This window comes from Chroicocephalus ridibundus, chromosome 4, assembly GCF_963924245.1.
Source record: "Chroicocephalus ridibundus chromosome 4, bChrRid1.1, whole genome shotgun sequence".
Classification (NCBI taxonomy): Eukaryota; Metazoa; Chordata; class Aves; order Charadriiformes; family Laridae; genus Chroicocephalus; species Chroicocephalus ridibundus.
Window position 1 is genome coordinate 43,843,063 of NC_086287.1, and position 25,041 is coordinate 43,868,103.

The window sequence follows — 25,041 nt, forward strand, 5'->3', positions numbered from 1 at the left end:
ATGTGTTTCTTAAATTTAAGGATGGGTTATGAGTGCAGAGGACTCATCCATATAGATGCATAATTGTTACATTTGTTTTTGCAAATTGAGACTTAAGCTTGATGCAGTTAGTACTTTATGGATATAGAAAACAAGAGCGGCTTTAAGATGAGACCGACACACCTCGTCCCCCCCTCCCCAAGATGCCCTGATTTGTTTGACCTGTGTTTTGCCACTCTCTGATTCTTAGGGCTGAGATTAGGAACACGAAGTCTCCAGCTACCAGAACAGCAGCTGTTGACTGGTTGCAGTTGGTCTACTTTTTGTCCTGGATCTGCTTACTGTTGGCCAAAACATTGAGAAGGAATCTTTTCTTTCCCCTACGGCATTAAACAATTCAGTTGCCTTTAGTATAGGAAGGATAGGGATGGGAGGATTTGTCTATACAGGTAGCAGAGAATGGGAACTTCTGGAAATTGGAACTTCTGGAAGACTATTTTTGGGTACAGCAGTTCCTACTTTCCTTGAGAGAGAATTGTTGGTCTTTTAGTTTATAAATAGTGATAGGTGCTGTGGTCTCATGTTTCTTTTTTTTTTTTCCTTAGATGCATCAGGGAGACAGCATTTCCGAAGCGTGCACAATTGTGTTTATTTTGCTGTTCAGGTCTTGGATTATCAGTATGAGTGAGTTGAATATTTTTTCCTCTGCTTGTGTCTGCAGGTGTGTATGAGATTAAGCAAGTGTGCTTGGATTTTAAAGCTTTACCACTTACAGGCACAGAGTTGTTAATTTACCCTCAAAACATACAACTTGACCTGGATTTGGCTGTCTGTGAGTTTTTCCTGCATTCGTCTGTCTACTGAACTTCAGTGTAATTATGGAAGAATGGGAAAGTCATGAGATGAAAGCAATAAAAAATGACCCTACAGATGCCAGTAGGATTTCATGCTGAGTGCCTGGGGCTTAGAACTCTTTACTTGGTAGCTTCATGAAAAAAGAGCATAAGCATTTCTTTAGCTCTCATCATGTGTTTTTTATGTCTGTCTGGGTTTTATCCATGTTGTCTCGGCAGAATTATTTCCCATTTAGAAAAGGGGATGCTGAAGCTTTTGGCTGAAAATGAACGGATTGCATCTTTTTCTCCCACCTTGCACGAGAGGCTCAGGCAGGCTTATGAAAGCAGCACAGCCAAGGTAAAAATTGGCAGACCTCAACTGATGTTGCTTCAAACCTTTGTATTGTTGCTCTTTTATTTGTGATGGCTTTGATGTTAAATCTTGTTCCTTCTACTTTGAGTATCTTGTCATGTCATCTTTGGCAAGTATGTAAAAGCTGCTTCTTTTTCTCATCAGCGGGTGAGTGAGTTGCTGGGTCCAGTGGTTGTTAGCTGCAAATTGCCGCTGGCTAGCCTTGCATTGTGCTCCAGGCCCTGACCTCCAGCAGCGACTTTGACAGAGTCAAGTTTTTCTTTTGAGGTTCTCATCTAATAAACATGGGTCCCAGAAGACTGATTGGTTAGGTGTAATATCAGAATGTAGTTTGGAAGAAGTGGATTTGTTTCATAGCTACAGACTCCTTTTAGGCAAATGAAGCTTCAGAGGAGAAAATGCGGCTTGTGAAAACTGGTTTCCCGATCTACTTGTCTGGGTTAGGGAACAAAAGCTAGATGTTGGGAATGCCTTCCTTAATGTATTTTGTATCGTGTTTCATCCATCTTTTAAAAATGGAAGTTACTTTTGGCAAAGAAAGTATAGACTGACACTAGGACTTGTCAATAGCTAAGCTAAGGTCTGTTGTTACTTGAAGACTAGGCTTTTTGAATAGGAGAAAGAATAATAATACAGGAATTGCCAGCCACTATTCCTGTGTTCCCTGGAGCCATGTATTGAAGGTACGCTTTGGCTGTTTGCAGATCATTCTTTCCACACTGTATCAGTACTGGTTTCAATCTGTTCTGCAGAGATTTCTTAGAGAGACAAGATGCTTCCACTCATAATGTTGGGCGATTCTGCCTCTGTAGTGTAATGTAGGTTGTGAAACTGTTGGTGTTTACTAGCAGTTAGCAATTGGGAAGTGGCTAGTGTCTGAACAACTCAACTGGTGGTACTTGGTTTCCTCATCACATCTTTTCCTTGCTTTTTCTAGGTCTCAGATTGTTGGATAAATTAGAGATTTATATTAGTCTAATGGTTACCTTCATATTTTTAACAGGTGTCTCTCCTGCTGCCATGCTCTGTACAGTCTGTTTCTTTCCAGCCAGAAACTGACAATCGCTCAAACTTTCCCAGTGACAGAGCATTTCACATATTTAAGAAACAAAGGTTAGTTTTTTCTACTGTTACTGTGTGGCTCACAGGGTGTGATCTTTCCATGACTGTGAACAAAGGATATTAAGATTGTCTCATGTATGCTACATGCTGTAGAAAAATCTTGAGATTTTCACTCTAATTAAAAAAAAAAAAAGGTCTTTGTTCGTATTGACTGCAGGAGCTAAATGTGTAATGTCTTTAGAGAAGAACAGCCTAAGTCTTCAGGAGTTATTGAGACTTCTGGTTAATGCCAGTACAGTGTGTCACCCTACTGGATTGCTTCTGCATATAAATCTGGTATGCTTTTATTCTTCCTGCCACCTCCCTCCATGCTTGCAGCAACAGGGTGAGGGGAGAATGGCAAGTTGTCTTGGTCCTTTTTTCTCTTCTCGTAGGTATTATTTCATGTGGCATATTCTTTCCTGCCTCTCAGTCTTCAGTATGTCTAGTAATGGGTGTTTTGGTCATTCCATCAGAGCTTGGGCATAACAAGCTTAAGCACTTGCTGTCAAAGACATGGAAAATGGAAACTCGCTGAAGTACCACTAACATTAATGAGTTTTGCAAAGGTATCTGAATGCTTAGAGGCTTGAGTTATTTAATCTGAGGTAGATTATTGCTGGGGAATTTAGGAGCAATTGAATATTCAGTTGTTGTTACTTCAAATGTAGAAGAGTGGGAATTCATACACTGAAATATCTTGATCCGCAGGGATATATTTTATGAGCTGCTGCGTGAATGGGAGGATAACCATGAAAAAACTGGCTGGGACTTTGAAAGAGTTCTGGGCAACAAGATCAGGTAGGAGTCTTGCGCAACTTTAGATAGCTCTTTAACGTAGCGGAATTGCTGGTGTAGCATACTAGACTCTTCCATGTACTCCCTAATGGTCTTCTGCACTAATCTGTAGGGAGCTGCGCTTCTTGGAAGATTCTGTCCATGTAAACTTGCTCCTATATTTAAAAGTATCAACTGTTATCTTCAAGAAATAAGCCATAAGTGGCAAGGGCCCAATTTGTCTTGCTACAGCTCTTTCCCTGTTCATAATCACAGAAAGAGCCACTGTCACAAGCAGTACTTTGTGGTCTTAACATTGCCATTGTATACTCTTGTGCGTACATTTCATGTTTCCAATGCCCCACCCTCTTAAGCATGGAGAAGTGTTTTATATGGTCAGAAACTATTAGCTCTTCTAATTATTTCAGGGGGTTCTAGTGTATTGGCTCTAAAAACAAGAAAACCGTGGCTCTTTGTATGGCAAGCAAACTGTTTCATTCATTCATTTTTTTATCAGAATAGAGTATATATAAAGAAACTGTTATGGTTTTGAAAGCAGTTGCCTTGTGGGTTTCTGTGTTAGTCTTAACCACCAGCCTACTCAAGTCACATGTATGATGGTGACTTTTCACCATAGGAGCAAAACAAGGCTGAGATTTAAACTGAGAAATTTTCCTTCTCTTTGGGCATCAGAAGTACTGCTATTGCTGTTTTCTTACTTGCGTATGTGTGAACTCTTAACTCACTGCTCTGCACAGGGGAGAGCGGGAGCTGAATGAGTTAATTTGCTTCCTAAATAACAGCATTATTGCAGGAAAGGAAGAGAGTCTCTTTCTTTCTAGAGTTGTTTCTGCTCTGCAGGTGCTCAGGGAGAATTTTTGTTTCCATGGTCAGCAAATGGGACTCACTGCTTTAGAAGCTTGGTTATAAAGATGTTGCTGTCTGCTGTGACCTTTGGAGATGACTTTCTTAAAAGCACTTATGTTATGCTTTTGATATAGTTTGAGGTTAGAACAGCTTTTTTTTGTACCACAGAGATCTGGTCAGCATTTTGTGATGTTTTCCTTTACAGGTCTATGATGGCTCACCTATCTGCAACCTGCAACCACAGCCATTTTGCCAGGCTCTTTCAGAAACAGCTTATCCAGGTAAATGACTTGGTTTTTTTTAATGAAAGATGGTTTTTTAATGAAGCTGGTTTGATACTACTTCAGACTGAGAAAACAAACTGTGTCTTGCGAGTTTCTTTGAGATTTTCCTATTGAAACTTTTTTTGGGAGAGCCAAGTTTTCAGAATGGGAATTTCCTTCCTTTTCCAGAAATATAAATCGGTGATAAATTACTAATGAACTCTCTGTAAATCAGGGATAAGGCACACTGAGCACATCATGAGCTGTAAGAATTCATTCTTCATGGTTGTTTACTTTGACCACCTAATTTTAGAACAGTTACAACTTTTAGAAATTTTAAGGATGTATTTTGGTATGTATTAAATGCAGAAGTTCCCGGTCATGTTTGATAACAACATGAGTGTACTACCTGCGAAGAGTTTTTGGTTCTTCTGTGTAACACTGCAACAGCCTCTTTTTGATACAGCATTGCTGTTGTAGTTTACAGGGGGTTTTTGGCCAGTGTTAAGTGTCATTTGACTTCACTGTAACTGAAGGAATGAAGAAAGAAAAGATGCTTCTGATTGGCGCATAGATATTCACTGTCTTGTCTATAATTGGCTGGCTTATTGGTGGGCTCCTTTTGGATAGCAAAACAGACATAAAAGCCCGCCTTGACTATTAGCCCACACACATTGCCTGCCAGGAAGTTGCGAGCTGTTGGAATGTTGAAAATTCCTCCAGCGTCCAGTCTGAATTTGCATCAATGTCTTGTATGCTGTGTGTTCAGGGAGGTTGTAGGGAAGAGGTGAGATGGACTTTCCTGCATTAGCAGGATTTAATTAGTCATAGGTACTGTATTTCTCCTTTATATCTGTGTCTTCTTAATGAAGACTGCAGGGTTTCACAAGGGTAACCAAAGATTTAAACTGATAACTGGGAGTCTTCAATGAATCCAGCGTGTCTGACTAGAAAGTGATTTGCAGAATCTTGTGTGTATTATGATACACATGCAGAAAAGAACGTAGACTGAGGATTTGTGTCAAGGCCTGGTAAATTAAAGGTTGGGAAGTGTAACAAGATGTTATTTTGTGAGGGCCGAATGCTCGGTTTGGAATAAAAGGACCTAGTAATTGTTCACTTGATATACATAGTTAGATGTTGCCGTTTAGTATGATCTCTTTGATGAAAACAATCCTGACTTAAATGTAGGAGTATGCAGTCATCTTTTTCCTTTACTCAGCACTGGTTAGGTTACACCTGGAGTACTGTGTCCAGTTTTGGGCTCACCAGTACAGGAAAGATACAGGCTTACTAGAGTGAGTCCAGGGGCCACATAAAAGATTAAGGGACTGGAGCATCTTCCATATGAGGAGAAGCTGAGAGAGCTGGGACTGTTCAGCCTGGAGAAGACAAAGCTCCAGGTTATCTTAGCACTGTGTACAAATACTTGATGGAAGGAAATGAAGAAGAGGGAGCCAGGTTCTTCTCAGTAGTATTCACTGATAGGACATGAGGCAGTCCTCGTGTTTGCAATTATTTCTCAGTTGAGAAAAAGGAAATTCCATTTGAACACAAGAAGACAATTCTTTACTGTGAGGGTGGTTAAACACTGAAATAGGTTGCCCAGAGGGGTTGCAAAATCAGAGTCTGGGGAGACATTCAAAACCCAATTGGACGTGGTCCTGGACAACCTGCTGTAGTTGGCCCTGACTGAGCAAGAGGATTGGATTAGATGATTCAAGAGGTCCCTTGCCTTCCAGCCTAAACAGTTTTGCAGTTCTGCCTCAAAGATTGTGATTCTTTGAGTCTTGAGTAGTATCTGTGTGTTTGCGGGAGGGGAGGTATTTGGTTTTTAACTTTAACTCTGTGGAAACTCTAGGAAAACCTGGTCTGGTGCAGTATCATGGACCTTGGAGACTAGGCTAAAGATCCTACTGAGTGGTTCATGAAGACTATGTGAGCGATAGGTATTCTCTCCACAGATCCACATGTAACCTGCTAGGTGTGCCTGAGTTACATGTATAGGATCGGAATTCTATCTCTCAAGATCCCTAGGCTGTTTATGCCCAAAATGGGTAGTGGGTTTTGGCATGAGGAAAAGGGATCTTCTGTACGTGGGCCACCTGAAAAGACCATGCTTGGATTACTCCTAAAGCAAAGTCTTGTGGGGAAGAGAGAACATGTAGAGTGAGAGATTAAGTGAAATGATGCCTTTTAATGAATTTTCCACCTCACTATTCTTTCTGTCTCTTGAAGATGTGTAAAGGGCCTATTGGTGGTGGCGCAAGCTGGGGAGACACCCCAGACCAGGATGTCCTTAATATGCTAGGCTCTGATAATCTGAGCCGTCTGAAGAGGCTGCAGGAAAGATTTATTGTTCCTCAGAGCATCAGAGGACCTTGTCCACCACCTTCATTCCCAGGGTGCCAGCAGTTCTTCAGGGACTTCATCCTCAGCGCAGGAAGGTTTGCTGTTCCCTTGGTGAAGTCTGTGCGCGAGTGGGGAACACCAGCATGTCACTCTTGCAATGGGGAGTTGTCTGGAGAGCTTGGGGCATGGTGTAAGCTAGGCAAAGCATATCAGAAATGTTTTTAAGCTGTTTAATACCACACTTAATGTTCTTGGCCAGCATGCCTGGTGAACATGTTAATAAGTAGGTTCTGTCTGGAGCATAGAATGTGTTTGTGTGTGTGTGGGTGCTACGTTAGGCTAAACTATGTGGTAATAATTTTCCTTCTGTAAAAGTATAATAGCTTGTCACAGGCCATCAGCACTTCCCCGTGCCAAGGCGTGCAGTGCTGCCTAGCAAGGGCACTGGACTGGCGAAGTGTTTCTTGTGCAGTAGTGCACAAAGCTAAGGAGTTACAGTTCATGGTTTTGTTCAGTGAGTTTTTGACAATCCACAGTATGGAAGAGTTGTGATCTATGGGAGATTTAAATGTTAAGTTCAGTTATTTTACAGCTTCTTGCTTTGACAGATCCGTATTATTATCCTTATGGTGGGACTTGCTAAATAGCGCCTGTTTGAAAAAGTACAAAATAAGAGTGGAAAAGAAGGGGGTCAGCCAGTACTAGTCTTGTCCTTTGCTTTCTTGTCTGTCAGTTTGTTACGTTGGATGCCTGCTGATGCTTGATACAACTCATGAGACAAGCTTGAAATTTTGCAGTGTGTTAGTTGAGGTTTTACTGCTGTTTTCAGCCCAGTCTGACTCATCATCATCTTTTGCTGAAGTTACCAGTTCAATCAGCACCTGATGGATAGTCTGTGCCTGAAGATACTCGAACTGAATGGCCTTACCCTAGTGGAGAATGAGCACAGTGATGGGGAAGCAGATATGGATGAACAGGTAAGCTAGTTTTTTGTAAACACATCTGGCAGCAATTTCCCTGAGCTGTTTCAGTACCCAAAGAATTAGTGGCTTGATTGTGAGTTGCCTGGAGCTTCCACCACTGTATTTGCAGGACAAGAGCTTCTTCATTTGGTTTTGTCATAACTCTGACCTTGGTTATGGATGTCTGAGCCCCTTGCTGTTTGCTTGCAACTGTGTCGTATGATGCACAATAATTTGAAAAGTGAGAGCCTCTTTTTACGTTGCTAGTACCCTGTGTTAGATCAATGAAATAACTGAGTCCCGTTGTTGCACTCAGTTGCAGTATCTCCGTGTTACTTTTCCATATAGAAAGATTTGAATTAGAATGGATTTGTAGTCATGCCTGTTCATACCTTTTCAGATGTTTCTTCGCTTATCTGTACCTATCAGAGGTGTCACAGTGTCTATTAGCAAAGTAGCAGCCAAGGGTTCGTGACGGCTTGCAGAGCAGTAATGGTATAAAGGACGCAATATGAGATGAGCTCTCTGCCCTCTCATTGACTCCAAAGCTGTTCATATGAAGATGTGATTGAACAGCTGCTTGTTTGAGAAAGCTCTTGAATTAATTTCTTCTCACCATACTAGAAGCAGTGGGGGCAGAAGCAATTTAAAATGCTTGATAAATATGTATTTTGGAAGCTTACCTTTATTAAAAGCAGTGATGGAGCTATGTGGCCCTTTTACAGGAAGGGAGTTGAAGTTTATTGTAGGTAGTTTCTTTGCCAGTTTATGGTAGCCTTGCCCCAGCTTGCTTTTCTTCGTTTCAGGATGAAAAGAAGCGTTTCACTGTGGTCCTGTTAAGCCTACGACTCCTCGCCAAGTTCCTGGGGTTTCTTGTTTTCTTGCCATATCGCACTGTGGAACAACCAACTAGAGACTTGCAAGACTCTGCGGTAGCGTTAAGAAACCAAGTAAGAAACCAGACTCTTCTAAGAAATCTAACGTGGCCTTTTACTTGGCAGGCAGGTATTCTAATCCAAGGAGGGGAGCATGAATAGTTATGCCCTTTCAAAGCAAGCCAGCGGTTTCTGGGACGATGTTATACTGTTCTGTGCCCCTGCTGCAAATTCTGGGGTTGGGAACAAAGGAAGGAAGAGTTTGTGTAAGCTAAAAAAGATGGAGCAATGCACTGATGGTGAGGTACTCAGTATTCTGTTATTTCTGCTAATCTGGGTCTGTCATACCAGAGTTCTGACCTAGGTAAGAAGTATTTGTAGTGTAAAATCCATCTACCAAGAAAGTTTTTGTTAGTTTCACACCCATCTCCTAGCAGCATGTCATGCTGAATGCAAGCAGGCAGGGGTTAGACCTTGACTGCACTTGTACAGTCAGGCTTATAGCCTTACTTTTGAAAGTCACAGTGGGACCTCTGGTTGCTGTCATAGTGTGGTTTTTACCTCTGCTTGTGTGCAAAGAAATGTTTTCATTAGCCATAAAGTTCCCTCCTATTTGTACAGAAGATGAAATCCTAGAAAGAAAAGTCAAGATATAGATGAAGATTTTCTTTAAGTATCAAAAGGTAACTTCAAGCTGCTGTTTTAACTTCTGTTGTCCATTAAGACCCTCCCTGTACTGGATGTATTGAAGCTTTTGAGACAATCTATTCGGGATCAACGTTCTATCCTCACTATTCCTTGGATTGTCGAGTACCTTTCCCTTGTGGATCATATTGCTCCTTTCCTTGATTACTACAGGAAAGTATTTTGTCTCTTGCTGCAGGTATACAGGTAAGAGCCTGGGAAAGGATATTTGTTAAGAACTTTTCTGTGAAGGTTTGCTTGCTCAGTTGAGGTACCTGGTGTTTAAGAATGCATGCTGGCCCTAGTTTGAGATTCCTATAAAAGTACTTTTTTTTTTGTGCAAATCATGAGCAATTTTTATCTTACCTAAGGCTGCAAAGGGTGCACATCCTAAACTCAGAGATTAATATTTCATTTAAATATGGGTTTTTTCATTAAGTAAACGCAATTCTTTAAATCCCCAGTCACTCATTCTACATCTGCAGCTGTGAATTTTAAACCTTGAATTTGAACCTTAAACTTACAAGGTCTCCCATGCCTAAATAATACTCTAGTTTTATTTCTTATGTACATGAGGAAAATTTGAAGCACCCTCTAGAGAGTTACTTAACACTGGCTTTTCCAGTGTAAGCAAAATGGCATATTAATCAGATGCATACCTACAAAAAAGTAGAGCTTGCTCTCCACTCTTTAGGCAGACAAGTAGGGAATGTGTACATGGGACAAATGGTATAATTGGAAAGTGAGTGGTTTGGAATTTTTTTCCTTATTGAAAATTGAACTACTGAAATCTCACACTCTTTCTTGCTGCTTTTGCTGCATGGCAGGTTAATGGTCCTTTCTGAAGATAAGGACATAAGTTTCCTGAACAAGCTGCTGATCCTTGCCGTTCTGGGTTGGCTTTTTCAGGTAGAGTCTCCTGTGTGCACACAGCTCTTCCCTGAAGAAAAAGCAGGGCACAGAACTCTATAGAAAGTATTATTTAAATGAGTTAAAACACTGCAAAAGCAGTAGTTTGTTGTTTTGCTGTTGGTTTTGTTATGCTAGTGTAGGGTTTAAAGAATCTTCTGTATTGTAGTGGAGAAGTATTTTCCTTTAATGGAATTGTGTGAGGCAACTTTTTTTCTTTTCCAATAAGAATTCTAATGGCTGCTGAAGCACATTCTGTACTTATAAATCTGCATCCTTGTAAGCAAATTGACAGCTGATTCCTGTTAGAACTGGAAGCTCATGTCACAAAGATGGAGTGCTAGCTGGCAGCCTTGAATTACTGGGGGATTTTTTGTCTGATGAACCGATGATGTGTGATGAACTTTTAAAATCCTGTTGTGCCTTTAGTTGGAAGCAAGATAACTGGCTAGCTGGAACGTGTTGGGAAGGTGAAAGATGCTGTGTAGGGAGGGTAAGGAGGAGGGTAAGGAAGGTGGCTTATGTTAGTGTGATCAAACTAAACCTTTAATTTTATGTAAAGGTTCTCCTTAGGGCAGAGAGGATCCTTAGTGTTGGGTTTTTTGTGGGTGGGAGGTTGGTGAGATTTTACTGTCCTCTTTATCAGAAATGGTGTAAGTTCCTGACTGCTGTTGTAACTGCTGGGGTTTCTGTTTCAGGTTCCATCAGTCCCTGAAGAGTTGTTTTTTACCGCTGATGTCAGGCAGGAGGGATTGATGCTGGATACTGTGACATCTGCTCAGGCTTTGGTGAGTTAGTGCAGCAGCATGTCCTCTGAATCTGTGTATGAGGGTGGACCTACCATGGCCTCAGGAGTTTAAGATTTTATCAGGAACTTGGCTTCAGTGCAGCAGCTTTGAACATATGTAGGCCCATGGATGTGATGCCCTGGTTTGTCCAAGTGCCTCAACTGCATTGCATCCTGGATTGTAAACTGTGTGCGTTACAGCTTGGGGCTTTTGGCAGGCAGGAGCCATCTCACCTGCTGCAATGGCTTGCAGAATAGGTGCAAAGTTATGCTGGAGGATCAGATGCTGTTTTCCTACTCAGTGATTATTGCAGTACAAGGTGAGCTGATAGAACTGTAGCTCTTCCCAGAAATAAGTAATGATAATGGTGAGCTCAACAGAAATAGTAAGATGGGACTATAAGAGCAAGGTTGCTGTCTTTGGAGTCATCTGTTTTCCAGTTGCATGATAAAGGGTAATTGAACTGAAAAGAGTATGAGCGAGCAGGAAAGGAGGTGAGTTTATGGCATGTGTGATGTTTCAGGTAACTCCCAGACATGCAAGAGAATATGTAGTATTCCTTGAAAAATGAACAGTAGGTTTGCTAAGATATATGTGTATCTTGTTTGAATTAGAAAGTTCTGTTTTGCACTGTCTCTTTAATGGCAAAGATAAGATGCAGAGATCAATTGAGGTGGGATCTGAAGTTATTTTTTGTCCCATACCTCTGGCTGTGCTGTGTGATACTAGGGTGACATTACTCCACAGTGTGATGTTCCACTGAGTCTGAGTGAAGACACCTGTGGAGGTGTAATGCCTAGCAAATGGGCCTCATTCTTTCTCCTCCATGGGTAGGCGGCTTCTTTATGAGTAGCAGCTGCGGCAACAGTCCTGGTTCCCTTCATAACCATCAGCTTTCAGCTGGGCCTTGGCAGTGATCGGAAGCAAAAGTTGAGCTATGCAAGATGTTACAGGGCTGGACTGAACACTTGGGCTGCAAAGTTCATAATTTTACTGTGGATTTGGAATACAGTTATTTTTATTGTTTTCATGGAGAGGCAGTTCTGAAAAACCTGCCTGTGACCATGCGTATGGGATTTCTGACTTGCTGAAGACTGTTTCCTTCCTGCTGTGTCCTTTCAGCATTTCCTACCTTTTCTCACCAGGACTCTGTACCTTTGGTGGATCAGCAGTTACTTTATACCTGCTGTCCCTATCTTGGTGAGTATTTTATTTATATTTGCTATATAAATAAAATAATAGTATATGTTTATTTATATGTTTGTTTATATTTGTCTGTTGGTACTGTGAGTCCTCAGATGATCTACCTTACCCCTCCTCGCAACTCAGGTCTCAGTTGTGTATAAGTAAACCTTGATAAAAGCTGTATTGCAGAAGCTTGCGCAGCTGTGAATAGTATCTGGTGAAGGTGGGGGACGGAGGCTATGCAGTCAGGATAGTTGATCTACAAAACTTGAATACAGTGGGACAGGGAAACTCATCCTTCACAAACTGGAAGGAAGCATTATAAAGAGTAAGTGTACAACTTTTCCATCCTAGGTATCGGGAGAGGTGTTTGTACTGTGAGGAATGCCTTGATCCTTGAACATATTTCTGCTGCTGGGCAGAGGGTTTGAATCTTTTTGTGCCCTGATGCTTCATCCGGTTGTTTTTTGAGATATCTTTTTCCTGGGGTCTGACTGACATTGGTAAAATCCCTCTCTGTAGACAATGGAGTCCCAGGTGGTAGGACGGTGCTCTGCTTTTTGGGATGGAGCTGCTAGGAAAACTATGTTAAACCTGCATCACAAAAGCTTCTAGGTTGAACACGTCTTCAAGCTTTTCCCCTGGTATTTTCTCACGACCCTGTTGGAATTTTGTGTAACCTTGCTTACCTTGCTGCCGTTGTAGACTTTACAGTTCCCACTTGCCATGCTAAAAAGGGATGCATGGAAATGACTGCTCCCTGATCTTTCTGAACAAATTCTATGTGCCAGGGAGCTTTCTGGAAGCCTCCTTGTTTATCTTCGTACCCTTGCCTGCCTTGCTTATGCCTGCCAGTTAAATGGGTGGGATGCCCCTCTGCTTCTCTGAAACTTCAGCTTTTGCAGTTCTGCTCTGGAAACAGAACTGACAATGTGAAAGTCTCTCTCTTGGGTTTTGATTTGCTCCCTTGCTTATGGGGACGATGTCTGCTTTTGCATGTTTTTCTGTACAGGTGAGCTTCGGAAATTACTTGCCTCCTTTGTGGCTGGTAGTGGAGCAAAAAACGGTGGCTTTGTAAGGAAAATCACTCCCACGGCCGCAGAGTCCTTGGCACCCAAGGCTTCTGTAACACAACGGAAACTGCAGGTAATGAAATTAGGGAAGCAAGACAGGAGAAATTGCTTGCGTGAGGGTAGGGTACACAGTGGTATCCTAATGCCAGGGGAAAAAAAAGAATGGGCCTAGGCAGCAGGGAACATAGTGTTTAACAGTCGGATATCCTTACTCCTCATTCTTCTGTTATAGTCATGTGGCCGGGATACCATATAGGTATTGAAATCTGGCTAATTTCAGTAAACATTCTTGCAGTTGGAACAACTAGCCTGTTTCTCTGCCTGCCTCTTCTTTAACATAAAAAGTTGGTATGTTTCTCATACTCTGTTTTGATTAGAACCTAGCCATGTTTTCCAATAAAAGAATGAACTGTGTAAGAGCCTACAGGATTACCACCCTCTAATTCAAAGAGAGGATCCTTTCAAAAAAAAAAAACCACCTTTATGTGGTGACTCAGTACTAGTAGGAGCTGTCAGAACTCTCCCATTCCTCCTTTACCGGGCATTTGCTTTTGTAGCGCTGTAAACCCTGATAGGGAGCTTTGGTTAGAAGGGAATAGGGAGCAAATATTTTGCAGGGATGCTAAATGCTACAGTAGCAGAAAGTTAAGTGTAGGCAAATTGCGTGGCCTTTAGCACAATTCCAGATGGTAGTTTTGTACATTCCTTTGTTGAGGAGAGGAGGACCTGGGTGGAGTGCTCTAATCAATTGTAGCACTTTTCTCTTGAACAGGTAGAGTTGGAACAGGCGTTCTTTCACAACCAGCCTCCCTCCCTGCGGAGAACAGTTGAATTTGTGGCAGAGAGGGTGGGATCCAACTGTGTTAAGCACATCAAGTAAGTGCTGGTGATCTGTTCTGTGACTTAAGAAGCAACTTTACACTAATGAGGCGAAGAGTTTATCCTTTAAAATTTTGTGTGTAGGGGGAAGAAAGCTTCCCTCAGAGTCCACTGTGTAGCAGAACGCCAAGACTATTTAAGGCTGTTGACAGTGGGGACCAGCAGCATATTATTGCCATCATAGAGGAGAAATTGTGAAGGGATGCAGAGAGGAGGGGGTTATAACTGTGGGACACCTGGAATGTGAAAGTAATACAGCATTTTGAGACTTAATATCCCCTTCAGAACATTCTTGCTAATGACAGGAAAATGTCAGGTCAGAAGGGACCTCTGGAGGTCATGTGATCCAAACTCCTGCTCAAAGCAGGGCCAGCGTTAAGTTAGATCAGGTTGTTTTCCACCTTTTCCAGTTGAGTTGTGGAAGTCTGTAAGTATGGGGACTCTGCAGCCTCTTAGTACCATGTTCCAACACTTAATTTTCCCAGGCTTTGTGGAAAACATGTTTCCTTATATCCTATCAGAATTTCCCTTGTTCCAGCTTGTGTATGTTGCCTGTCAACCTTTAGCTGAGCGTTGTTTTGTCTTCTCCCTTCACCTTCTCTTCTCCAGGCTAAGTGAGACTGGCTCTCCCAGTCTCCTTGTAGGTTGTGTGCTCCAGCATCCCAGATACCTTAGTGTTAGGGTTTTTTTGTGTTTGTTGGGGTTTTTTTTGTTTTTGTTTTGTTTGTTTGTTTGTTTCGTTGGTTTTTTTTTTTTTTTTTTTTTTGTCGTCCCGCAGTCACTTAAATTGTCAATGGCTTTCTTGTCCTGGGTCCCAAAGCTGGGCAGTGTACTCCAAATGCAGCCTCATGGTGGCAAGGGAGGCAGTAACTTCCCTTGGCTTGCTGGCTGCACTGTTGCTAATGTCAGCCCAGTACAAGGTTGGCCTTCTTTGGACATTGCTAACTCATTTAGCTTGTCTTCTGGGAACCCCAGATCCTTTTCTGCAGAGCTGCTCCCTGGCCAGGGGACACAGTCACCATCCCATTGTCAGCCCATTTCTCCAGCTTGTTACAGGCCTTCGGAATGGCAGCCCTGCCCTCCGGCATGTCACTCATGAGCTTGCTGAGAGTTTGCAATGTCCTGTTGTCCAACTTGTTGAAGGTGTTAAATGGTAACAGCCCACAAGGAATGCTGGTTGCAGTAGGCTGCTGTTGACATCTTTGAGTTTCTGACCACTGTCCATTGAGAGTATAGGGGTGTTGCTGCCAGAAAAGGTACCTGTAACCATATATGCTTCTAAAGCCTAAAGGTTTGTGACTCTTGAGTCTTTGTGCTATTTTGATATTTTCTTTGCTGCTTTCTTCCTTACAAAAAGAACAAGGAGATGGTACAGTACTAAATGCAGGGTGATTAATTCTTTTTTAGCAGAGTGGTTTATTGCATTTGTGCCTGAGATGGGTATCCCCCTAAACTGGGGGAAACAGCTGGTTATAGTTTGCGCTGTTTGCGGTATTGATTTCAGTCTGTCTAATTGTTCTTGGGTTTTTTTACAGGGCAACACTGGTAGCAGAGTTGGTTCAAAGGGCTGAAGTCATGTTGCAGGATAAAACGAAGGAGGAGGATGCTAATCATGACAAACTGCTTGAAGAGGTGTGCGCTCATCTGTATGAGGAAGGGGCCCAGGCACTCATCAAAGGCAGAGAGTAAGGAGGAAAAGTTATTTAAACTTGTGCTTTTCTGTCTCTTCTTACTGCGGAATCTGTAAGCCTAGTTTGGCTTGGCCTGTTGTGCTCGGATTCTGGCAATTATAAACCCTGACCTCTGCTCGTAGGGTGACTGTCTGCTGCGCCTCCACCCAGTTAATGCTGTATTTGTAGGAAGAAATAAAAGTGCTGTGTGTCCCTCTGCATCCAGTTCCAAAAGGACATCCTCTGCAGCTATTCTATTTCCCCTCTTTGGAAAACTGAGCATTGCAGCCTGGTGGCTTGTAATTGCTTTTTCCTTGTCTGGTTCTTTTGGTCTGAGGTATTTCACTGCAGTCTTCCAACTGGTTTTGACTGCAAGAGAGCGTGTGAAAGTTCCTTCGGTAATGAACCTCTGAGTGTTGTCCAAGAACTTTGACTAATACTGTGGCACATTTTCTTTCTTTTCTTGCAGATTTTGCAAAAAGAAAGGTCCTGAGGCGGTAAGGGTGTTACTGCCAGAAGAGACATCTGCAGCAGTATGTATTTTCACTAAAACTTACTACAGGCCCTGACTTTGTCTGGACTGTTACCATTTTTCCATTACTGCTTCATTTATCCCTTAATGGCTTAGGACAATGGAATTTATTGATGCCCGCATGTGAGGACTAATAGCTAAGAAGAGCCACCTCTGCCAGGCCGCCGTGGATATTCTGGCTAAAGTGATACTCTAGCGAATAGCTAACTGTTGAGACTAGAATAGCATATAAATTGCATTCATCTTGCAAGGATACTGCTTTTGTTTTAACATCAACTTCCTCAAGAGTTGATGGGGTTTGGGAAATCAAAATGGGTCAGTCCTATTGCTCAGAGTAGCAGTTCCCACAGAGGTGGTGGTGCTCTGTTTAAACGTTGCATGCCAAAATTAAGCCTTTTCCCTCTAGACTTCCTTTTGACTTCTCATTGACTATAGTGCTGTGGCTTGTAGTAAATCTCCTATCACTTGTTATCCTCCCTGTAAAGGTTTTAAGTAGTGCAGAAGACATTGCAGTGGAACTGGCTACTGAGAAAGCCTGTGGCTGGCTTTCTGCCAACATTGCAGGTGAGTCTCTTTACCCTGAACTGGGGCTTCTGACCTGTGTAGTGTACTCTTTTTTTTTTCTTTTTTTTTTTTTTTCTGAGATCAAGGGGTAGAATTTATTCCAGTGTTATAAAGTACTTGGTCCTACTCATTTTTCTTCTAGTGGGAAGCATGCAGTTGCTCTGTCCCTCCTTGTTTAGGAATAAGAGGAGTGATTTCTAGCTCCAAGAGCTTTCTTCAGGGATTTTTCAGCCTTGGCCTGTGTAAGTGATTTTTAGTTACGGAGGCCCGTAGGATGGTGAGAATGAATGCTGTGGAAAGCTCCCTCTAAAAATGTCATCTAGGCTGAAGTTGTCTTAGCACTTCGAACATATGACAGCTGCTCTCTTAAGCCACCGTATGGCCCATGTGTACAGAGTGCTCCTGAAACCTTCTGTGAAACACACACCTCTTGCACTGGGTGTGGTTTCAGCAGGCTGAAGGCAACTGTAGTCCTTTACTCTGTAATAGTGCCCTGGCAACTCTTTAGAATCTCTGAAAATCCATTGTTTCAGGAGGTTGTGCCAAGAATCTGGGGAAGCATATCCAGCACCACTTGCAGCAGCAGGAGGTTAGTGTCTTGGATGATGGTCAAAACTTATTTTGGTAGAAAACATACGGCTTTCATGGGCACAGTGGTTGAACTGGTATGATCATGCTGATTCAGCTTTGTACTTTGCCTCCTGGCCTAGATACTGTGTGCTTTAAACTCGCTGAAATATTTTGATGGAAAATGAGATGAGTTGCCAGTGGTACCTGGTGGTAGTGGGTGGCTGCACCTGTGCCTCTGCCCATTAAATGTCACGGGAGCTCAGAGTGAGAAGGGCTTGAAAGCATAAACTGTCCTTTCGCCGTGGCCCTTGGAATGAGAGGCTAGTAAGGGTAGTGTCGGCAAACAGTTGCCTGCCTCACTGGAGAGAAAAGCAGGAAGTAGACAGGATTTGTTCCCTGTTCTTCATAGCACTCATCAAAAGAGAAGTGAAGGCAACCTTCAACAGAATGCTGAAAGTCCCAGGGCTTCCCTTGCCTGGCGAGGATGCTCTGGAGTTGAGAAGGGACTGCCCTCCAGGCTGTCAGCACTGCGCTCCGTTTCCCTCCCAAATCATCAACGAGATTAAGGTACACAGTGTTCCCTCCCTGGCTTGCCCTAACTGCCTTTTTATTTTTCACCATGGTGGGGTTTATTTGTTTGGGTTTTTAAAGGGGGATGTTCTGGTTCAAAGGAACTGTCTGTGAGGAGCGCTTAGGAAGCGCCATGGAAAGGTCTCATGTTTTTTTTCATCCCCCTGCTCGCTGTCTGTGTGTCGATCAGAGTTCCCTGCTGAGGAGTACTGTCTCAAACACAGGACTTCGGTAGCATGGCCGTGACCTTTTTGATACCTGTAGCACAGAAACCATGGTGTGGTGAGCATTGTGTACAACTGTATGCTGGAGAGTCAGCGTATCAAATTAGCTACTCTTTTGTAGACTGACTCTTTTTATGGAGAGTCTCCTGGTCTCTGTTTAGAGTAAGTATTTCCCGTTGTTCCTTTCAATTCTGTAGAACTCGGTAGACTGTCCCATCTTATACACCAGGAATTCTACATTGAATTGAGTGTCAGATGAATCTATATGAATCTGAAAGATTTTTGCCATTCTGCATCTGCACCTTCATTCAGCTATAATTAGGGAGAACCAGAATATCTTAAAAAGAAAGTGATGCTATGGACTTCATTTCAGCCTTAGAGCCGAGAAATTTTCTATTCAAGCTGGTTCAAATTTACATTTTGAGCTTTTCTCCCAGGCTTTTAAAAGGTCACTGTTCCTGAAAAAAATCATGCAATTATATAACGTGTGTGAGTAAGCCATGAGGAAAAGAATTCTAAACCCCTCACTTCTTTTACCATTATGCATTCTGCCTGTTTTTGTTCCTGCTTCTTTTCTGCTTGAGCAATAATAATGGATCTCACTGTGATCGCATTCCCAGCAAGTGTGTAAGAATGAGTACGCATCCTTTAATGCTTTCTTGCTTGAGATACAATAAAAAGCAGAGGGTAAGGTATGTGAGGAAACCAGGGGCTTTTTCTGTAAACTGTTGCTTTTTGAAGGTATTTTTGTTTGGCCTCTTAAGACACAGTTTTTAAAATAGTGTTTTTATTGTTTCGATTTCCATCCTGAGTTTCTGATGTCGGGTGGTAAATCGCTGGTGATGGAAAGTGCTACCACGTATAAAATTTGCTAAACTAGTTTTCGTGTCATAACCCTGTTACTGCTCTTCGCGCTCGGCTCTTATTGACACTGAAGCTACCTTGACAATGTAAGAGGGCTGTGGATTTCTGTAGCACTTCTACCCTGAACTTGCTTGCTGCGCTATCAGATCTGCCTAGAGTTTTCAGAGCTAGTTTCTTTTAAGAAAGATGAACTCCTTGCCCTCATTGACTTTTGACTTCATAACATTAGTGAGAACTATGGTAGAAAATCAGACCAAGGTAAGGTTGTAAAACATTCAGCCTTATGAAATGAGGAGGATACTAGCTGAATTAGTTTGTTGTTTTTTTGTTTTTTTGTTTTTTTTTAATGAGGACTATCTGTGGACTGCTCTGACACAGATCCAAAGATCTGTTTATGGAAGTGCAGGATGCTAACAGGTGAATTATTGCTGTCTTTTTCAACAAGGATGTGCTCTGTGTTGCTGTGGGCCCACGGGATGAGGGTGAAGTGATTGACTACGTCTGGCTGGAGTGCCTGCTAGGGAGACTGAGTCAGACACTTCGATGCAGAAAGGTAGAAGTAAAAAAGCAACAAAAAAACCCTCTTGGACCGCTTTGAGCTGTCTTCATACCTGTAAACTTGTTTGCTTGCCTTGCCTCACAGCTGAGTTCAGTTGAATGTTTTTTGCCTGAGCTCAGATGTGACAAAGTTGCCCTGTGGATTTTTTACACTGTGGAGATCTGCTTCTTACTTACAATTAGCCTTTGTGGATCCTCTTTTCATATATGATCTTTTCTTGTCTGTCTTGTCCTTTAATGGTCTTCTGATTACAGCTCTGTGCTTCTTGCTGTAAATTGCCTGCTCTTCTCTGATATTTTTATCTCTTGTGAAGCCCTGTTTTGTCCAGTCTGCAGTATGGGGACAAAGATACAACTTCCTTTTGTGTTTTCCAGTTCATGTGTCCCACATCAGAACAGCAGCTGGCAAAGTGCACAGTTGAGTTGGCTTCTTTGCTGGGTAAGTCAGTCATGATAAGCTACTTAAGACTGAAGTCTGTTATTACAGTTCTCTTAAATCCTTGGGGTCAGAGACGTCACTGTTTAGAGCTCGTGGATGTTTGATTCTTTTTTGGTGTCATTGAGTCTGCAGATTTTTTTTCTGTCCATTTGGGTGGTTGTTCTTGTTCCCTTCCACCATCTGCAAAACAACATTATACTTCACATCTGGTGTTCTAGTCACATCTCCATTGTTTTTTATTTATCGATACCTTCATTTAAATATGTGATATGGCTTCCAGTATTTCTGCCTCTGAAAAGTTGTAGGTGATGGGGTTTTTCTCCCCTAAAAGTAAGGGCCTTTTCCCTTAGATTATATTTTTCTATCTCTTTTTGGAGAGAATGGAAATAACTTGTGTTCTGTGTATTGTGACTTCTGTGAGAATTTTCAGGGTTATTTTTTTTTCCCCTCTTGCTTTAATGTGTTAAATACAATGGTTTTCTCAGCAGGAGCTAGTGATCTGGATGCAGGTGTCTTCTCCCTGGGCAACCTTCTAATTTCCTGGATTTAGAACCTTTTTAAGAAGCTTTTATACGTGGTTCATTCTTTCAGAAAGTAGTTCACATGTGAATATCGTGAAATTTCATTCTGGGGGGCAGCAATGTAATTCTGCCCCATTCCATTAGTCTGCACCAAGGAAGAGCTGGTAACTTCCCTCGGTGTATGTTTAGGTGCAGTTAAACACTGTTCAGCTTTACTTTCACTTGTATGAAGTTATGCAACTCTGCTTATAATCAAAACTAGGAACAACTATTTAATCTGTTTATAGATTTAAATGTTGTTTTACTGTGTTACTTTCCTCTCCTTTGGAGTAACGCTTAGGTCCTCTTTTATTAAACATCAGACTGACTTTTATTTACTCAGTCGTCTTTCAAGGCTTGGGGCTATATGCCAACCAAGTGGTATTCTTTATCTGACTAGTATAAGTCTTTTCCTATGTAAAAATCTCTTCCTATGTAACACTTGTTCTTGTGGTTTCAAAGCTCATAATTTTGCATGTTTCTAAACTCCTGTCCTCTTAGGTTTGCTGGTTTACACTCACTAAGTGTGTTTACTTCAGTGATTGTTTAGATACCAGCTGTGCAAAATGTGCTGTTGGACCAAGATGATGATATAAAAGGAAGATACTGCAGCTACACAAGTTCACCTTCGTTCCTTTTCTTACAGTTTCAGACCGCGTTCCTCTGAATGTCAGGATCAAGTCCCCAGAGAAGAGCTCCGAGAGGCTGCGTGTAAAGAGTAATCCCACCTATGGCCTTCTAAAACTGCTGCTTTCTGTCTGGAAGGAGGACTTTGGGACACCTGTTCCTGTACAGCTGATCTTCAGCAAGAAGAACATCGGTTATCTTGCAGAAGTTAGGCAGCGAGAGGTAAAGCTTATTCCGATCTGTGGAGCTGCCAGTTACCCACTGTGGTTTGATATATTCGTGTAGGAGTTTCTGCCCGCCCGCAGTGTTGACTGATGGCTTGTGTGAACGAGGGCAGCAGGATTTGCTCTCCTGTTTGCTGGCGTTCTTCCTGCAGGGACAGGGAAGAAGAGGACGGCGTACTACTTGTCAGTGCCTGATACCTCTCTGGGGGGCTGTCGGGAAGGCACAGTTTAATTTAGGAACAAATGGCAAAATGGCCTGTTTGGCCTGGGAGATTAAGAGGACTGAACAGGCAGGATTTTTTAATTGGTTGCATTTGTGTGTCTTTTATCAGTTTTCATTTTTGCACATGTTTTGGTGTTATCTTATAAGATCCCCAACTATGAAACTGAAAATCGCCCTAGTTTAGTTGCAGGCTAAAACCAGCTTATTCCAGAGGGTAAGAAAAGAATTTTTCAAGCTGTTCTTGAACACACAAGAATTAAATACCTGATGTGTTTGGAAACTGAGAATTAGAAATGTTGAGGTTTTATGGCAGGATACAGTGTATGAAGTAAAGGAATTTTGTTCATTCATTTTGGGTGTTGCTCCTTGATATCCTTCATTGCCACACCCAGATAAATAACGTGCTTTCTCCTTTTCTCCACATTCTGATCCAAGAAGAAAAACATGAATTGTATAGGGATAAAGAAATGAACACAAAGTCCATTTATTTTTGAGCTGTTGATGTTTCTTTCTCTTCTGCAGTGGGATTTGTTCCTTTTCTTGCTTCATGGTCTTGTAGAACACGAACTAATGAGAACTAGTGAAATAGAGAGTTGCTTGCATAGCCTCGAAGAGCTCCCTTGGCCCTCAGTAAGTAATGAATTAGATGTGTGTGAATCATAAGTGAAATAAAAAGTAAAGCTACATAAACAGTAAATCCTTGTAGTTCTGCTTCGTGTAGATGGAGCCGTAACCTTCCCTTGTCTCTAGTTCCTGCTTAATGCAGCAGAAGGCCTGGCTTCCAACAAGCACGTTACTGTTACTAATGCTTGGTTGAAATGGGTACTCGTGTGAGTCCCCAGCCTTTCCCATGCAGTGGAAACATTTCCAAGAAAACTCTAAACCAGTTTGGAGACCAGCTGGCTCAGTTACCAGCTCTCAGTTCTAGCCTGGATGTGTTTGCCGTGCTCCAGCTGAGCATGACACATTGGGAAGGATCGTAACTGCCCAGACTGGCGTGTAAACCTCTTTCCCTCTTACCCTCAGGATGGGCGAGGAGTCTATTCTAGGACTATTCTAGCCAGAGTCAAAATGTAGGAAACCACCTGACTCCCTTGCTAAAGATGGGCAGTATTTTGAAGCTGGTGAGCGCTTGCATATTGGAGATGTTTAGCCATTTAAACTGGGGCAGTGAGCTTTTCTGAGAAAGGTGTGGGGATTAAAGGGGAGACTGAATGTGTAGAGCTACAGGCATTCAGCTTTGCAATCAATTTTGTAGCTTGTCTGGGGCTCTGCACTGGAAAACCATCAACAACATGTTTAACCTTGTAAAGTTCTTTACTAGAAAAATTAAGTAAGCCTCTTTGTTGACATTTGTTAATAAGGGTTTTCTGGTTTCTATCTGTTTATTACAGGATTTCTTAAGAGAACTGGAAATGCTGTCCAGAGTGTTTATATCAGAACACCATAGAGAAGAGACCAGGACTAACCCTTGTGAGCTGACCAGACAATCTCTAGGTACCGTGACAGCCCAAAGTTAGTGGAGGTGGACTCTCTCTGGACAAAAATTACTACTTGAAGATGCAAATGGAATTTTTAATGTTTCTGAATGCATTGTGAGCTCTTTGCTGGGAGCATACTGCAGATAAGACATCACTTTGTGCCAAGCCTGCACTGGTCTTTCTGTTCATGGATGGTTTGCCGTGGTGACTATGCTGAAAGATTTATGTCAGCAAATGGATCTCCCAGTCAAAAGTCCTTTAAGCACCTTGATTGTGGCTCAAAGCAGCTGTTTTTTAGACTCATAGACACTTTTTGTATCTGCACAGCAGCAGGCTGTGACCAAACCCAGGAATCAATTCAAGTGCACAAGTTACTTTGTGATCAGAGAGATGGCTTCCTGGTGGCTGCCTCTTCTCTTGACGGCTTGTGATTTCTCATGGTGTCTTCACAAAGACTGTACTGTCAGGGGCAGGAAAAGGTGAACCTATATGACATGGAGATGAGTCTATATTTATTTTTCATTGTAAGCTCAATTTCAAAGGTCTGATTTTTAGGTTTTTTTTTTAAGACTCGTTTTAAAAGTTAAACCGTATTAAATATATACACCAGAACGCTGATGGCATTATTCTTAAAGGATGTAGATGCTTAAGTGTTTTTCCATCTCCTGTTGGAAGCAGAACTTATAACTTCTTGGGTTTTTTTAATAGAAATAAGGGAGAAAATATCTGTTTATATTTTTTACTGAAGACAGATGACGGTATTTTTTAAGACACTTTTATAGTATGTGAACATAAATGGCATCTGGTTATATTCACTGTTTTTTATAATCCTTCTTGCCTTGAGTTTGGGTTTTCTCAGACAGGCAGTGATGCAGCAAGAAAACTACAGCCTGGAAGAACAGACAAAAAAGTAGTGTCAAAGCACCGTGACAGCCCCTGGAGCGCGGGTTTTCAAAGGAATCCTTTTCATGGAGGACAGTAGGTGTTCTTTGCCTTTCTGCGTAGATCATCACCAAGGGTGTGACTTCCCCTTCACCCCCACCCCCTGCACAAGTATTTCCTTAAACTGGGCTTTGTGGTAGGGACAGCTGGAGGCTAGCAGAATATGATTAGGCACTCATTAGCTGTCTCATGGGATGTTTTTATTCTGCTCCCCCCCGCCTGCCCCGTAGCAGTGAGGACATTATTTCCTTTTTCTAGGAGTGTCCTGTTAGTGCAGGGTTTTTTTCCAGAAAGCACGTACTGTGTTATGTAAGAACATCATCTGGACAAATGGAAGCCCAGGCCTTTTGAGCTTGCTAATTAACTTACCTTTTCCTTCTATAAGGCAAGAAAAGGTAACATCTTGGAGTCAGTGATTTAAGAAATACCACAGAGACCTGATTAGGTAGAACTGTGGCTTCTGTTAAAATATGTGCTACTACGAGAGAAACCATAGAGCAACATCAGTGGCTGAACTGTACTAAGTTATTTCTTGACTTGGTTACTAAGCCCGGCATTGAAAGAGTTGGCATGTTGCAGCTGCGTGTTGCGTTTTAGGGGTTTTCAGATGTGAACGCAGCAGAGGTCCCTAGAAGCAGGCAGGCCCTGTACGCAGGAAGGACCTGGTAATACAAATTGAAATAGCAAGTACACTGTATCATACCATACCTGCTCCCTGAGGCTGTTATGTGACATTTTGCTGCAGATCTCATTTGAAGTTGTTGTTTGTTGTAATAAACATGATTAAATGTCCTGTTTTGTGTTCAAGCTGTTGAGAGAGATAGATAGATACAGAGAGAGCCTCTTTGTACTGGGGCAAAGTAGAAAAAAGGTGCCTGGGCACAAAGCATGGTGCAGAGAAGTATAGTAATCGCCCCTGTCCGGGCTGCTGCTGCTTTGCTTATACTGAAATATAACTGTATTTTGTTATCAAGGGGCGTGGGGGGTTGGTGTGGTGGAAGGAGGAAGAAGCTGCAATCCATTAGGGTTAAAAAAGATGTTCTTGGCCCTAGAGCTGACTTTATTTGGGTATTCTAAAATGTTTGCATAG

The 25,041-nt window shown here is 42.1% G+C and overlaps 1 protein-coding gene across 2 annotated transcripts in view; it reads left to right on the top strand.

Annotated features, from left to right (window-relative positions):
• The window catches only part of CDAN1 (codanin 1), a 32,919-nt gene extending 8,639 nt beyond the window's left edge, over positions 1–24,280 (top strand). Inside the window, exons 6-28 of one of the 2 annotated variants that reach the window (XM_063331545.1) lie at positions 585–663; positions 1,053–1,173; positions 2,192–2,301; positions 3,001–3,090; positions 4,139–4,214; positions 6,435–6,643; positions 7,411–7,525; positions 8,317–8,460; positions 9,110–9,276; positions 9,897–9,978; positions 10,677–10,766; positions 11,912–11,966; positions 12,964–13,097; positions 13,797–13,900; positions 15,439–15,588; positions 16,043–16,106; positions 16,591–16,669; positions 17,649–17,806; positions 19,343–19,450; positions 19,831–19,894; positions 21,101–21,303; positions 22,051–22,158; positions 22,923–24,280. In XM_063331545.1, the coding sequence (XP_063187615.1) occupies positions 585–663; positions 1,053–1,173; positions 2,192–2,301; positions 3,001–3,090; positions 4,139–4,214; positions 6,435–6,643; positions 7,411–7,525; positions 8,317–8,460; positions 9,110–9,276; positions 9,897–9,978; positions 10,677–10,766; positions 11,912–11,966; positions 12,964–13,097; positions 13,797–13,900; positions 15,439–15,588; positions 16,043–16,106; positions 16,591–16,669; positions 17,649–17,806; positions 19,343–19,450; positions 19,831–19,894; positions 21,101–21,303; positions 22,051–22,158; positions 22,923–23,048 (2,636 nt within the window). In that variant the 3' untranslated portion in view covers positions 23,049–24,280. Of the gene's footprint in view, positions 1–584; positions 664–1,052; positions 1,174–2,191; positions 2,302–3,000; positions 3,091–4,138; positions 4,215–6,434; positions 6,644–7,410; positions 7,526–8,316; positions 8,461–9,109; positions 9,277–9,896; positions 9,979–10,676; positions 10,767–11,911; positions 11,967–12,963; positions 13,098–13,796; positions 13,901–15,438; positions 15,589–16,042; positions 16,107–16,590; positions 16,670–16,811; positions 16,912–17,648; positions 17,807–19,342; positions 19,451–19,830; positions 19,895–21,100; positions 21,304–22,050; positions 22,159–22,922 lie in introns of those variants that run through there. The other variant, XM_063331547.1, reaches the window with a different exon arrangement.
• Positions 24,281–25,041: the final 761 nt, after the last annotated feature.